Source organism: Oncorhynchus masou, chromosome 25 (genome assembly GCF_036934945.1).
Source record: "Oncorhynchus masou masou isolate Uvic2021 chromosome 25, UVic_Omas_1.1, whole genome shotgun sequence".
Lineage (NCBI taxonomy): Eukaryota > Metazoa > Chordata > Actinopteri > Salmoniformes > Salmonidae > Oncorhynchus > Oncorhynchus masou.
In genome coordinates this window covers 37,728,800-37,743,960 of record NC_088236.1, presented here as the reverse complement: position 1 = coordinate 37,743,960, position 15,161 = coordinate 37,728,800, and the positions used below count along the sequence as shown (strand labels likewise).

At 47.0% G+C, this 15,161-nt stretch overlaps 1 protein-coding gene across 2 annotated transcripts in view; it reads left to right on the top strand.

Moving 5' to 3' along the window:
• Positions 1 to 13,803, top strand: part of LOC135514250 (neurogenic locus notch homolog protein 1-like) — a 51,375-nt gene extending 37,572 nt beyond the window's left edge. The window contains exons 19-34 of one of the 2 annotated variants that reach the window (XM_064937597.1): positions 108 to 309; positions 575 to 728; positions 889 to 1,073; positions 1,504 to 1,636; positions 2,173 to 2,430; positions 3,162 to 3,274; positions 3,440 to 4,011; positions 4,256 to 4,687; positions 4,970 to 5,118; positions 6,264 to 6,477; positions 6,854 to 6,944; positions 7,378 to 7,540; positions 8,989 to 9,287; positions 9,427 to 9,574; positions 9,833 to 9,930; positions 10,885 to 13,803. In XM_064937597.1, coding sequence (XP_064793669.1) covers positions 108 to 309; positions 575 to 728; positions 889 to 1,073; positions 1,504 to 1,636; positions 2,173 to 2,430; positions 3,162 to 3,274; positions 3,440 to 4,011; positions 4,256 to 4,687; positions 4,970 to 5,118; positions 6,264 to 6,477; positions 6,854 to 6,944; positions 7,378 to 7,540; positions 8,989 to 9,287; positions 9,427 to 9,574; positions 9,833 to 9,930; positions 10,885 to 12,276 — 4,603 coding nt within the window. In that variant the 3' untranslated portion in view covers positions 12,277 to 13,803. Of the gene's footprint in view, positions 1 to 107; positions 310 to 574; positions 729 to 888; positions 1,074 to 1,503; positions 1,637 to 2,172; positions 2,431 to 3,161; positions 3,275 to 3,439; positions 4,012 to 4,255; positions 4,688 to 4,969; positions 5,119 to 6,263; positions 6,478 to 6,853; positions 6,945 to 7,374; positions 7,541 to 8,988; positions 9,288 to 9,426; positions 9,575 to 9,832; positions 9,931 to 10,884 lie in introns of both variants that reach the window. The other variant, XM_064937596.1, reaches the window with a different exon arrangement.
• Positions 13,804 to 15,161: the final 1,358 nt, after the last annotated feature.

Below are 15,161 nucleotides of genomic sequence, written 5' to 3'. Positions count from 1 at the left end.
TTACTAAGTCACTTTACTAATTTGGACGAATAAAAACATTGAATCCGGCTTTCACATGATACGCCTGGTATTGCTAGATTGATGTTTTGACGGTCTTTTATCCCCAGCTCTTGTTTCAACGGTGGGACGTGTCTGGACGGCATCAACACCTACACCTGCCTGTGCCCACCTGGCTTCACTGGCAGCTACTGCCAACACGACATCAACGAGTGTGACTCCAGGCCCTGCCTGAACGGAGGCACCTGCCAGGACAGCTATGGCACCTACAAGTGTACTTGTCCCCAGGGCTACATTGGACTCAACTGCCAGGTACAGTGTAGGCCCAGTAAAAATGTGACTTTATACTTGCTGTAGGCAATATACCATGTTGCTATTGTCAAATAACATGTGCTTTTAGGAATCAAATACTTGGCTGAACAGAGGTGGTATGAATACGTTTAAGTTAACGCGCACTACAAACGTCAGCTATAATAATGTTTGTAGCTGTGAAACAACCGTGTACATTTCCAGTCACTTTCACCTATCTACTCACCTAGTGACTAACTGTGTCTATGGTGTGTCTGTTTCTCCGCAGAATCTGGTACGCTGGTGTGACTCGTCTCCCTGTAAGAACGGGGGCACCTGTTGGCAGACTGGCACCACTTACAGCTGTGAGTGCCAGACCGGCTGGACAGGGCTCTACTGCGATGTGCCAAGCGTCTCCTGCGAGGTGGCTGCCAAACAGAGAGGTAACACTGCGAGTGTGAAGGAGGGTGTGTGTGTGTGCGTGAACGCATGCATGTATGAGTTTGGATGTGTTTTCGTTGTTGTTGTGTTAGTATCAATCTCACACCTGTAACATAAACACGTGGCTACATGTTCTCCCTCTCTCTGCCCTCCCGCCTCCAGGTGTGGAGGTAGTTGCTCTGTGTCGTAACTCAGGCCAGTGTCTGGACGCGGGGAACACCCACTACTGCCACTGCCAGGCGGGTTACACAGGCAGCTACTGTGAGGAGCAGGTGGATGAGTGCACCCCCAACCCCTGTCAGAACGGAGCCACCTGCACTGACTTCCTAGGAGGGTACTCCTGCAAGGTAGGCTGCTCACGGGGAACACAGCACTCTCCACTTATTTCTCAGGCCCTGGGTGAAACGCATCACAAATGTGACCTAATGGTAAACCGATATCTAGGCTGAACAGGGATTCTACGCCTCCAGAAATGTTTCTTTTAAAGTGTTTCCTGGTCTGAAACATTGTCAGACATTCTCACTATTTGAAATGATCGTCACGTTTTTGGGTCGTGTAAATAAGTGTGTTGGTGTCCTTTCTAAGTGATTCTCCCTATTAAACCTAGACTGGTGAAGGCTGTTTATTAACAGACCAACACACTGCTCATTTGTGGAGATCTCTGAGGAAGGAGAATTTGCTGACCTGTGTGGAAAACTGGCAAAAAACAGCCAGGTAAACAGAAACGGCCTTGTTTCATGTCAGTCGTTTGGTTTGGCTTTTTCTCTCCTCTCTCAGTGCGTGGCAGGATACGTCGGGACGAATTGCTCCAACGAGATCAATGAGTGTTTCTCCCAGCCGTGCCAGAACGGGGGCACCTGCATTGACCTGATCAATACCTACAAATGCTCCTGTCCCAGGGGAACCCAAGGTCAGAGCCCCGCCACCCACCTCCACACACACCATCTCCCTCCTTCTTCCCTCCATCCTCTCCTCTGGTCTCTTCTCCCTCTTTCTCTAAACCTCTCTCCTCTCCTCTGCTTTTCTCCACCCTCCCACTCTCTCTTACTCTCTATCCCTCACTCCTCTGGTCTCCTCTGTTCCTCTCCGTACTCCCACTCTTTGTCTCTCTCTCTCTACCTACCTCTCTCAAATCCACCACACTTCATTAATTAGGGCTTAACAGTGTCCAGCACATGTCTGAAACTCTCCTCCCCGTCAAATGCAGGATTGATTTATCTCCTGGACATAAAGGGTGTGTTTCTTGTAGGTCAGCTGAAGTACTGTTGAAATGAATGTTGCCCCCCAAAAAGTGTGGTTACATAGGGAGCAAACAAGAGAAAACACCACAAAACTGTACATTCAAATGTGTATTGCACCATTGCAGGTCGTAGGATTTAGGTTGTGTTTAGGCTGACTGTTCCTCCCCTCTTCCTTCCTCCCTCCCTCCTGACCTCCACCTCTCAGGCGTTCACTGTGAGATCAACATAGACGACTGCAACCCCTTCACAGACCAAGTCACCAACGAGCCCAAGTGCTTCAACAAGGGGAAGTGTGTTGACAGGGTGGGAGGTTACCACTGTATCTGTCCCGCCGGCTACGTAGGGGAGCGCTGTGAGGGGGACGTCAACGAGTGCCTGTCCAACCCATGTGACCCCCGCGGGACACACAACTGCGTCCAGCTCACCAACAACTACCGCTGCGATTGCCGTACTGGATACACAGGTAACATTTAACGTGCAGGAGGGTGATGTGATGGACCAGGCTGGAGAGTGACTGCAGCGCAGGGTTTAGTTTCATGTTAATTACAGTTATTTCATGGGGTTGAGTATGGGAAAGCAAAGACTAGTCTTTTTCGAGACGAATCACCTTGGACTTGCATGAGAAATGTCAACAACAAAAAAATGACCTTATCATTTGTTCTGTAGTATATAGTCCCAAATGATAAGTATTTACCCCATATGGCAGGACTCTCTAACGCTGTTACTGGAAAGCTACCTTCCTGTAGGTTTTCGCTCCAACCCTACTCTAGCAAACCTGATTCCAATAATTAACTGGTTGATAAGCTGAATTGCCTTAGTTACACCTGGGGTTGGAGTGAAAACCTACAGGAGGGTAACTCTCCAGGAACAGGGTTGGAGTGAAAACCTACAGGAGGGTAACTCTCCAGGAACAGGGTTGGAGTGAAAACCTACAGGAGGGTAACTCTCCAGGAACAGGGTTGGAGTGAAAACCTACAGGAGGGTAACTCTCCAGGAACAGGGTTGGAGTGAAAACCTACAGGAGGGTAACTCTCCAGGAACAGGGTTGGAGTGAAAACCTACAGGAGGGTAACTCTCCAGGAACAGGGTTGGAGACTCCTGCTCCATGGCATTAAACGTTAACCTGTGATTGTCTTATTGATAAAGGAACGTTTCATGTCCTTGCTGTAACCATCTCTCTCTGTGACCCTACAGGAGAGCATTGTGACACGGTGTTTGACGGCTGTAAGAGCAAACCCTGTCGTAACGGAGGGACATGTGCCGTAGCCAGCAACACTCCTCACGGCTTCATCTGCAAGTGTCCACCTGTAAGTTCCCACACAACCACGGCTGCTGCCATAGTTCTGCCAAAGACACCGTATAAGAGACATCCAGCAGATGTGTTGCACCGTTTTCATTCATTCAACATGCTGTAATGCATTTCATAAATAGTATTACTACATTGACACGTTTCCTCTCCTTCCCCTCTACAGGGCTACACTGGCTCCACCTGTGAGTACGATGCCCACTCTTGTGGCAATCTTCACTGTCGTAACGGTGGCACCTGCGTCTCCGGACACAAGAACCCAAAGTGTCTCTGTACCTCCTCGTTCACGGGGCCAGAGTGTGAATACCCCACAGACAACCCTTGTAATACCAACCTTTGCTACAACGGGGGAACCTGTGAGTACAGCTCAGAGGCTCCGTACTACCACTGCGTCTGCCCCACCAACTTCAACGGCCTGCTATGTCACATCCTGGACTACAGCTTCCTGGGCGGGTTCGGCCGTGACATCACCCCCCCGCCGGAGGTGGAGGTGAGCTGTGAGATCCCCCAGTGTGAGGAAACGCAGGGGAACAAGTTCTGTGATATGTTGTGTAACAACCACGCGTGTGGCTGGGACGGGGGCGACTGCTCGCTCAACTTCAACGACCCGTGGAAGAACTGCACGTCGTCCCTGCAGTGCTGGCGCTACTTCAACGACGGGAAGTGTGACGAGCAGTGCAACAACGCCGGGTGTCTCTACGACGGCTTTGACTGTCAGAACCTGGAGGGCCAGTGCAAGTGAGTGAGACGCTTGCCATCCAGGGCTGAATACAATACTCGATAAGGGGAGGCCAATCCACCTTGAGACCTACTGGCTATGCAGGGTTCTGCTCCAGACCTACTATAACTCACCTGATTCAGCTAATGCATCAAATCTGAGTAGCAGTTCAAGGCCTGAACAACAGTCTGAGCTTTCTTTTGAAATAATACGCATCCCATTAAAAGCCATACTGAATAATACTATTTCCTCTTGTCCCTCCAGTCCTCTGTACGACCAGTACTGTAAAGACCACTATGCAGACGGCCACTGTGACCAGGGCTGCAACAACGCTGAGTGTGAGTGGGACGGTCTGGACTGTGCCAACAACATGCCAGAGAAGCTGGCGGTGGGCCGCCTGGTCATCGTGGTCCACATCATGCCCGACCAGCTCCGGAACAACTCGCTTGGCTTCCTGCGCGAGCTGAGCCGCGTGATCCACACCAATGTGGTGTTCCAGCAGGACGCTAAGGGACAGACGATGATCTACCCGTACTACGGCAGTGAGCAGGAGCTGAAGAAACACAACATGAAGCGCTCGGTGGGCTGGACAGAGATCCCTGACACTGTTCTCAGCTCCATGAAGAACAGCATGTATACTATAGCCAATGGAAGCAGCCGCAGACGCAGGGAGCTGGACCCCATGCAGATCAAAGGGTGAGACAAATGTTCGGGAACAATCGTCATTTGGAATCTGGATTTCAATGGAATTTTCATGCGAACCTCCCATTTACGTGGAAGTCGAGCGAGTTTCTGTGTGAACTGCCCTTCCACGTATTTGGTAGCGATGTGTTGTATAATCATCCATTGGAAAACTGGTGTCTGTCTTTTGAAGAACTGCTGCTAGTTCCCTGAACAGGAACCACTGAGCTGTCCTTTCTTCTCTCTGAGGTTTTTAGATCAGGTCTAACGTGTGTCACATGACTCTGTCCTCCACAGCTCCATAGTGTACCTGGAGATTGACAACCGCCAGTGCGTCCAGCAGTCCACGGAGTGCTTCCAGAGTGCCACTGACGTAGCAGCCTTCCTAGGGGCCCTGGCCTCCAGTGGGAACCTCAACGTTCCCTACATCATAGAGGCGGTTCACAGTGAGTTTCTATCTCCTTCCATTCTAACAGTCACCAGGCCAAGAGTACTGCTGAAACAGCCGGGGACTGTACCCCTAACCCCTAACTGTACCCCTACTCATACACCCCCCCCACACACACACAGACAGACAGACAGACAGACAGACAGACAGACAGACAGACACCACACACACACAGTGAAGGTTTTCTCCCCTAGGTCTTAACCCTCCAACACCACACTGTGACGATGGGGTGTTCTTTGATTGTGTATTTGATATTCAACAATGAAACAAATGTACTTTTGAATCACATGTACTAAACAATCAATGCAGAAGTCTGTGTTTAAATCCAATGGCTTCAGGCTCCAAACTGGTTAATTGCCGTAAATCAACTCATCCACCCCCCTACCCCATCCACATGCCATTCTAGCGCACACACACACACACACACACACACACACACACACACACACACACACACACACACACACACACACACACACACACACACACACACACACACACACACACACACACACACACACACACACACACACACACTTCATCCCACAGTGTGAGGCTGCTGCAACCTTCACCTCGCTGAATGTAATACCAGGACTTAATGCATCTCTAAGGGTTTGGGTTGGGAGAGTTTATCATTTCAAAATCGTTAGTGGAAAAAAGCGAAGGGGAAAAATTGATCGGGAGTGTGCTAGAAGTTGGGAGTCTTTGTTATCTTGAAAATCCTAATAAATCCTTCGTCTTTACAGCTTAAAGCGCGTGCAGTAATTTGAAGTTCATTAATCCCTCCCTTTTTTCCCCTTAAAGAAGAAATGGTAGAGTTGTCTCCTGGCACCCTGGGCTGAGAGGGGAGAGGAGGTGTTTTTTTGTATATTTTATTTTATCTCTAGCTCTATTTGATGAGAAGTGGTTAGCAATTCTGATGATTACAGAATAGGACCAACCTTGTTTTACAAACGGCGCTCCTCCTTCCCCTTATAGCTCTGGCCATGGACAACTAGGACCAGGCTCCAGGAGAGGGTTTCACTAGACTAGAGGAGGACTAGTATTCCTGCGACCAACCCAACGCGTGCCTGCCTGCCTGCCTATCTGGGTTCTCAGGCTCCGCTGCTGTCCGCCTTACCATGTTGTCCCTTTCCCCTCCAGGTGAGGTTGACCCCCAGCTTCCGTCGGAGCTCTATCCCATCTACGTGGTCCTAGCCGGACTGGCTCTCCTGGCCTTCGCAGGCGTGGGGATGGTCGCCTCACGGAAGCGTCGTCGCGAGCACGGCCAATTGTGGTTGCCGGAGGGCTTCAAGACCAGTGAGCCCAACAAGAAGAAGAGGAGGGAGCCCGTCGGGGAGGATTCGGTGGGATTGAAGTAAGTTTCCCGGGTTTCCATGCGGCACCACATTGTTTTCCCACCATGGGTCACAGTTTGTTTTTTCGTGGATTTGGTCGTAGCAGGGTGTGGAGTGGTAACGAGAGTTTTTGGGGCTGAGGGGTGTAGTTGGCGATTAGAAAGAGGGGGGAACGGTTCGGATCATTAATGATAATGTTGCAGCAGGTTTAGGTAACGGGTGCATTAATTGACTTGTCTGGGCGATAGTGGTGGGACGAGACAGGATGGGGGGGCTCAATCAATGCTTTTGTTTCGGTGTTGGTGCACTGCCACTGAGGAAGAGGGCTCAGCTGGGATAGTTGGCTAGCTCACGTGCTGCATCCGGATTTTCAATGGGATTTCTGTCTGACCACAGGCCACTGAAAAATTCCTTGGACATATCACTGATGGACAACAACCAGAATGAATGGGGAGAAGAGGAGCCTTCAGACGCCAAGCGCTTTAGGGTGAGGAGTCTAAGGACACCACATACTGGCATTGGGACCTACTGTTGGAGGGAAAGACAGGAATAAGAGTAGAACATGGACTTCATAAGAAATACCTAAAGAAATATATGAAGAAAATATCTTCAGTCAGGGATTTTCTCTTCTTCATCACTGATAATAGCCTTCAAATATCACTTGATTCCAGTTTAGTTTCAAGATGTATACATTTACATAGGCTATTGAATTGAATTTGCTTTAATTTAATATTAAGATATTGAACATGTAGAGTCTCCTTTGTGTTGGTTTTTGTTTTTATTTTCCAGACTGTCAGCATTTGAATATATACAAGTCGGTTAATTAAACCTTAGTTTTCAACTAGGTTTGAGATGAAAGGCTTTGGATGCGGTGTGAGCTAATTGATTGTCCGTCCACCCCTCGGGTTTATTTCCAGCAGTTTGAGGAGCAGGCGATGCTGGACCTGGACGACCAGACCGACCACCGCCAGTGGACCCAGCAGCACCTGGACGCGGCTGATCTCCGAATCCCCTCCATCGCCCCCACACCACCTCAGGGGGAGATCGAGAACGACTGCATGGACGTCAACGTACGGGGACCAGGTGTGTTTACAGCCACTCTTTTCATCGTTAGGGAAATTAAGACAGATTTTAGCTGTGAATTTGACTGATTTTGGGGAGCTTTTTTTTTACCTCAATGTCTACTGACAAGGATTGAGTTGATTATTACATTTCATGAAATTTTATTATTTTTGGTGAATATAGAATGTATGTATTTAATTCGGTGTGTATCAGGTGTGTAGGACTTCAGTAATACTGTTGTATGGAAATGTTGTATTTTTCCCCAGCTACTTTTATATTTACGGTGCAGAGGTCATGTACCAAGTATTTTTTGGGGGTCACATTTCAGTTGTCAGTACTGGTGTAGAGTTAGAAAAGGAGAGATGAGAGGTCTTCATAATTATGTCATCAGAAGTGTCAGGAAAGATGTGGAAACAAATATAAAAAAAAAGTATTTAAATATGATCATTCTAATAATTTGTATTACTCACAAAAAATGTATTCCTATTCAATTGAATTATATTACCTTAACATCTTGCTTTGTATAGACGTCAAACTAAACTTATGGTCATATTTTAAGGTATTTTTCTGCCTCAGTTATTAGTTGATTGATTTACACCTCTGACTGAGTGAGCAATGGCAAGATTGTGTGTGTGTGTGTGTGTGTGTGTGTGTGTGTGTGTGTGTGTGTGTGTGTGTGTGTGTGTGTGTGTGTGTGTGTGTGTGTGTGTGTGTGTGTGTGTGTGTGTGTGTGTGTGTGTGTGTGTGTGTGTGTGTGTGTGTAGGAGTAGCTAAAGCCCTGTGTCCTCAGGGGTACGGGGATCCAGATCAAAGCATGCGGCTAGAAGCCCTGAGCCCAGGGGAAAACTCCCTTCCTGCTTACATTCATCATCGGACCACTAATAGGCCTATTTCTTCATATGCTTTATTAATAAAACCAATAACGGGCCAAAATACAAGAACACCCTTTTATTAAGTGTCAAGCCCCCTGAAGAGTATTTTAAGAAAATCAACAGTAACATGCTCCTCGAACTAAAGCACAGCACACACGCGTTTTCTCTCCCTAACCGATCAATGAGCCCGAATTGAATCTGTGAGATCTGGGGCTCGCTATTCTTTTGAAGAGGAGAAACCCATCCAGGTCGACTGGCTGAGCCTCCCCTCAGAGATGATAATGCTCAGTTTTCCAGCTGCCTAGGTTTCACATAGCCTGGCCCGTTTCCCCAAGCTCCCCAACGTCGGGCTTGATCAGAATCCGTTATCGAAAAGAGCGGTGATGATACACACAGGCAAACGCATCAAATCCACATTCGATTTGTTTGTTGCTTTGTTTTGATCTTCCTTGTGCTTTGAAGTACTGACTCTTACCGTTTGTACCAGGAACTGGGCTCCGTCTCATGCTGACCCTGCACTAGTGCACTGACTGCCAATGCTGAGATATAGTCAACTCCCCTGGTCCTAAAGTATGGTCTCTCCCTCCCTCTGCCCAGATGGCTTCACCCCCCTGATGATCGCCTCCTGCAGTGGTGGAGGTCTGGAAACCGGCAACAGCGAGGAGGAGGAAGACGCCTCTGCCAACGTGATCAGTGATTTCATCTACCAGGGTGCCAAACTCCACAGTCAGACGGACCGCACGGGGGAGACCGCCCTCCATCTCGCTGCCCGCTACGCCCGCTCCGACGCTGCCAAGCGTCTGCTGGAGGCCAGTGCAGATGCCAACATCCAGGACAACATGGGCAAGACCCCGCTACATGCTGCCGTGGCTGCCGACGCTCAGGGTGTCTTCCAGGTTAGGGTCAAATGCAGACTCATTTGTGGTTTTGAGTAGCAAAGAGATCTACTGTATTGGATTGGCAATGTGACCTTTCTTCCTTAGTATCTCTATAGATAATCTCATGCAAGGTTAACCAGCTCGTGTCTTCCTGTAGATTTTGATCAGGAATCGTGCCACAGACCTAGATGCCCGCATGCACGATGGCACCACCCCTCTGATCCTGGCAGCCCGCCTGGCAGTGGAGGGCATGGTGGAGGAGCTCATTAACTGCCATGCTGACGTCAACGCTATCGATGACTTCGGTAGGGCTCTTATGTCACTGTTGTGTCGATATCGGCTCCTTGGCCTCATCGTACTCTTTCAACCAGAGCTATAGTGGAGCACTTTCGATCCATCAAACGTTACATTTGTCATTAGAAATGGGCAGAATAAAATAAAAAAATGTTCTTTTACAAAATGTTGAAATAATGTGGGGTTTGGAAAGAAATGATAGTCATGTTTCAGACAGGCATGGCTTAATGTGAACTGAACGTTTGTCTCTCCCGCTCTCTTTCACAAAGGCAAATCTGCTCTGCACTGGGCAGCAGCAGTGAACAACGTGGAAGCAGCTATCGTACTACTGAAGAACGGCGCCAACAAGGACATGCAGAACAACAAGGTAAGGCATCTCTTCTGCCTGATAAGACACCATAGAAGAAGCTGCCTCCATAAGCTACGTTGTTCTTTTTATTGAACCTTTATTCATGCAGGTTAATCTCAGTAGCTCGGTTCCCATCCAATTGGTGACATTTTCATGCAAATATTAAAAAATTAGCTAAAAAAAAAAGGGTGAGCGTTTTCCCACCAGGGGTGTGCTTCCAAATCTGTGCGTGATGCCGTAGTGCACACAAATGTACAGTACTTTTTCATCGACCGAATAAAAATCGGAAGTTCAGTGTGTTTCCATCGCATTTTCAACTCTACCGATAGTTCTGTCACAAAAGCTGTTGCGTTAAATAGCAAGTGTGCCTCATCTGGTTTTGACACATGGGCTCTAGCCAACAGCTCACAGATACAGTGTGAGTAGGCTAGTCTACATGACGACATTATTATGGATTACAGCGAGAATATTTGTATTTATCAAACGGCAGTCAAGCATCAATAATCATGTCACTAAAATAAGATCCTGGATATATATTGGAAAGGAGCATCAAGCTCATCACCGTGCACGTTCACCACCCTGTGAAGTTCATCAGAACTTATTTCATCTGTAGCCCAATAAACTGCAGGCTTTCCCGGGTTGTAGTGGGAGGACCATAAACCATATCATCCCGTGACTCCTAGTTTACTTCTATATGATGGATATTATGGCGTTTCCACCGCCATTTCTCGCATAATTACTTTTGACGACACGAAAACTTCCCACCATGTCGAACAAATAAATTATCTGTCAGCGTTTATCAAATTGTACCGAAACTTCCATCACAGCTGTCGTGATTTCTTAAAAATATGGTGACTTCGCATAAAAACTAAGGATATAAACATGGTTACTGAGATACAATCAATTTTGCAAGAGAGAGCTGTCTGTCTGTGGCCCACTGTAAACATGTTTTTCACTGTGTGTCTTCCTCAGGAGGAGACCCCGCTGTTCCTTGCTGCCAGGGAAGGAAGCTACGAGACCGCCAAGGTTCTGCTGGAGCACTTTGCTAACCGCGAGATAACTGATCACATGGACCGGCTGCCCCGAGACATTGCGCAAGAGAGGATGCACCACGACATTGTCCGTCTCATGGATGAGTACAACCTGGTCCGCAGTGCACCCGTGCACAGCCATGGCCATGGAGGCTCCATGGGCACGACCTTGTCCCCCCCCCTTTGCTCCCCCAATGGCTACCTGGGCAGCATGAAGGTCCAGGGCAAGAAGGCCCGCAAGCCCAGCGCCAAGGGCATCGGCTGCAAAGACGGCAAGGACATGAAGAACAAGAAGAAAGCCTCCCAGGATGGGAAGGGAGGGAGTGTGCTGGATAGCTCAGCTGTTCTGTCCCCGGTGGACTCCCTGGAGTCTCCACACGGTTATATCTCTGACGTGGCGTCTCCTCCCATGATGACATCCCCCTTCCAGCAGTCCCCGTCCATGTCGCTCAACCACCTCCAGGGGATGTCCGACCCCCACATGGGGGTCAACCACATGGGCATGCCCAACAAGCAGGAGCTGGCACACATGCAGTTCGACCCACTCCCGCCCCGTCTCACCCACCTTCCTGTGTCAGGCTCCAACGGCTCAGGGGGCATGAATGGCCAGTGTGATTGGCTCTCCAGGATGCACGCCAGCATGGGCCAGCCCAGCCAGTTCAATCCCATGAGGGTTGGTCCTGTCGGTGGGCAGGGCGGTCTGCACCAGGGGGGCGGGCAGCAAGGCATGATGACCTCTCTCCACAACGGGCTCCCCACCACCAGCCTGTCCCAGATGATGAGCTACCAGGGCCTGCAGAACACCCGGCTGGCTTCGCAGCCCCACCTTCTGCAGCAGGCCCAGCAGCAGATGCAGCAGCAGATGCAGCACCAACAGAACCTGCAGCAGCAGCTCCAGCAGCAGCAGCAACAGAGCATCCAGCTGCAGCACCAGAACTCTAACACTGGCACTAGTGGCCATTCCATCAGCCAGAACTTCATCAGCAGCGAGCTGAGTGGCTCAGAGCTCCAGCAGGGCACAGGGAACCAGGGCTCCATGCCTATCCACACCATCCTACCCCAGGAGACCCAGATCATGAGCCAGAACCTGCCCAGCACCCAGTACCTCACCCCTCCCTCCCAGCACAGCTACTCCGGCCCCATGGACAACACCCCGAACCACCAGCTACAGGTCCCGGACCACCCCTTTCTAACCCCCTCCCCCGGGTCTCCCGACCAATGGTCTAGCTCCTCCCCGCATTCTAACATGTCCGACTGGTCAGAGGGCATCTCGAGTCCACCAACCAGCAGCATGCAGTCTCAGATCGGACATATCCCTGACCAGTTCAAGTAGAGAGTTATGACAAGATGGACTGATTTTGATATTTTTGTATGAAAAGGCACTCTTGAGAAAACAGAACAAAAAGACAGAGCTATGAACTGATTTGACCGAAGGATCTTTTTAAATGCTTTTATACTAACAGTAAGAATTGCCTATGTTTTATTCATTCTGTTTTTATTTATTCATGTCTTATTTATACTTTTGTTTTCATGTGCTTACAGAAATGTTGGATCCAAGGTGTCAGGCCATAGTCAGGGGAAAGTGAAACTTATAGGCATACTGTAGCTTTGCTTATTTTCTTTATGTAGTGCTTATGTCTGCAGTATACCAAGTTATTCCGACGTACACTGGGTATTTATTTTTGTAGAAATTTTGCCTTTTTAATTTTCATATTATCTTTCATCAAAATCTTGTTTATAGTTGAATTTAAAAGAAAACAGGTATAATCTTGTAAAAACAAACCGTGATTTAAGTCATTCTGTAGAGCACATTCTTAAATCCAGTGTTATTTCAATGTGTTTTGAGTTTTGTTAAATACTCTAGCGAATTCAAGAACTGCATTTATTTGTCGACATTCATAAAAGTCAGGCTTATTTTTCCCATCTGTGGTCAGGGATGCAGTATGTATGAATATTATATATACTACATGAGCTGGTTTCCATGTTAACATTTCAAACAGGTCATCTGAACAAAACCGAGAATCAGCTAAATTAGGTGCTAAGCCTCTTGATTTGATTGTTTGTATGTGTGTGGAGCGTGTATGTGTTGGGGTTAGGGAGTAGGGTGGGGGTAATGTACAGCATAACCCAAGCTTTGAGATGGGCAGTTAATAGACTGGGCTCGAGTCTCTGTAAGTCTGTGTCCCTTGTTACTTTTAGTTGTTCAACAAATGGCCGGGTTGTCAAAATGTTTCAGATGTTATTCTGAGGGAACATTTGCAAATGAACTTACCTATCGCCTTCCAACTGTTTGAGCCTGTGGCCGGGTGTTTCAATGTAAATATGAATATGCATTTCCCTTATAAGCAGGATTTTGTTTCAAAAATCTTAAGCATGCCATTCGGATAAGAGGTTTCACAATGATCCACAGTAATTAAAAAATATATATACATACAGAGCATATATTTTACTCAGTATCACTGAGGAAAAGAAGTCTGAAAGATGAATGCAAACAAAATAAATATAGATATTCTAAGCCCTTACAGATAAAGAATAACAGAAATATTGAGGACTTATGAAATGATTATTTATTGACTGTTTCTGTGATACAAAATAATTCACAGAATGACTATTTGGACGAATGTTGGATGAATTTTTACTCTATGTAAAAAGGAAGACTGAGGTGTCCTGTTTCTATTGTGTGTCCTTCCCTGATAATTTGTGAGACACTCTGAATGGTATACGTTCTCAATGTTATTCATTCAAATCCTAGGCTGTAGTATCTGCAATAAAATGTTACCTTCCTGCAAAGTTGTAATTTGCATAAAAAGTATTTTTCTTCCTCTGATTTAAAAAATAAAATAAATACAAAAAAATCGTATGATAAAAGACATCATTGCGTCTTTGATCTTTGCGTTCAGAAAATCAATTGACTGGAGGTAATAAATCCTCCTTGTAAAGTATATCATGTCTTTCAGTTCATCTCAATATAGAAACGTTGGTCTACTAAACCCAGCCTGCTGTAGTTTACCGATATGGACTCGGCAACCATGCAAGCACAATCAAACTCGATTGATAATACTGATACAGAGAAAGTGACAGTGAGCGAGAGTGCGTGTACCTCTCCAAATTGATACTTAATGTTATTAGTAGAGTTTTCACACTCAACAGTAATCTCTAATGAATTACATTTTTTATTCATTGACAGAGATTTTCACATTGTCTTCAGAAACTATACTTTTTTCCCCACCAACATTCACATCTCATTGATATCTATTGACAGTGTCTGGACAAATTAGTCAGGTATTGAAAAGTAATGTATTCCCGCATGAGGCGGATGCTGTAGCTGCCATAATGGGATACCTTAGTGGGGCAATATTTAGTAGTGTTTCTCTTGTGATAGTGCCTTTTAGGACTTCACACCTGAGTCGATTGAAAGAACTACAACTCCCACTATGCATAGGGTCCAATATGTTGCCTGGGTTCAGGTTTGTTAATTGACCTCTATGTTGTATGATTCAGACAATGAACATTTCATAAAAACAGTTATTTGCTGAGGCTTTCACCAACAGGCCTTTCAAGATGCCAACTCTGTTTAATTAGCATTATTGTTTTGCTCTCCCTCTACTCCAAGACGCAAGGGCCGTTTTCAGGTACAGGCGTTTTCAGGTACAGGCGTTTTCAGGTACAGGCGTTTTCACGTACAGGCGTTTTCACGTACAGGCGTTTTCAGGTACAGGCGTTTTCACGTACAGGCGTTTTCAGGTACAGGCGTTTTCACGTACAGGCGTTTTCACGTACAGGCGTTTTCAGGTAAGACATCGGGTTTGTTCCCCCGAACATCTCATGCTTATTAGGTCAAGAATCCTGAGCACAGCACTGACCCAAAACCCCAATTTAAAGATAAATACTTTCCCCAAATACTGGACCACTACAACAGCATGGGCAATGGCACCTATGAGCAGCGGTACCTACTCACAGGTGAGCAATCAGCATCCATCAATTGACATTTCGCACACTTTGTACTGGCCTATCTTATTCTGTCCAACCTGCATGCCCACTTTTGACTATTGTCATGCTCTATGTCCTTCTAGATGAGTACCGGAAGAGAAGCTATGGACACATCTTCCACTACACTGGCAACAAGGGAGAAATTTGGGACCATTCTGCACTAACTATCATTTTTATTCAGACATTTGGAACAACGAAAATAAATAATCACAACATTTAAAATTATAT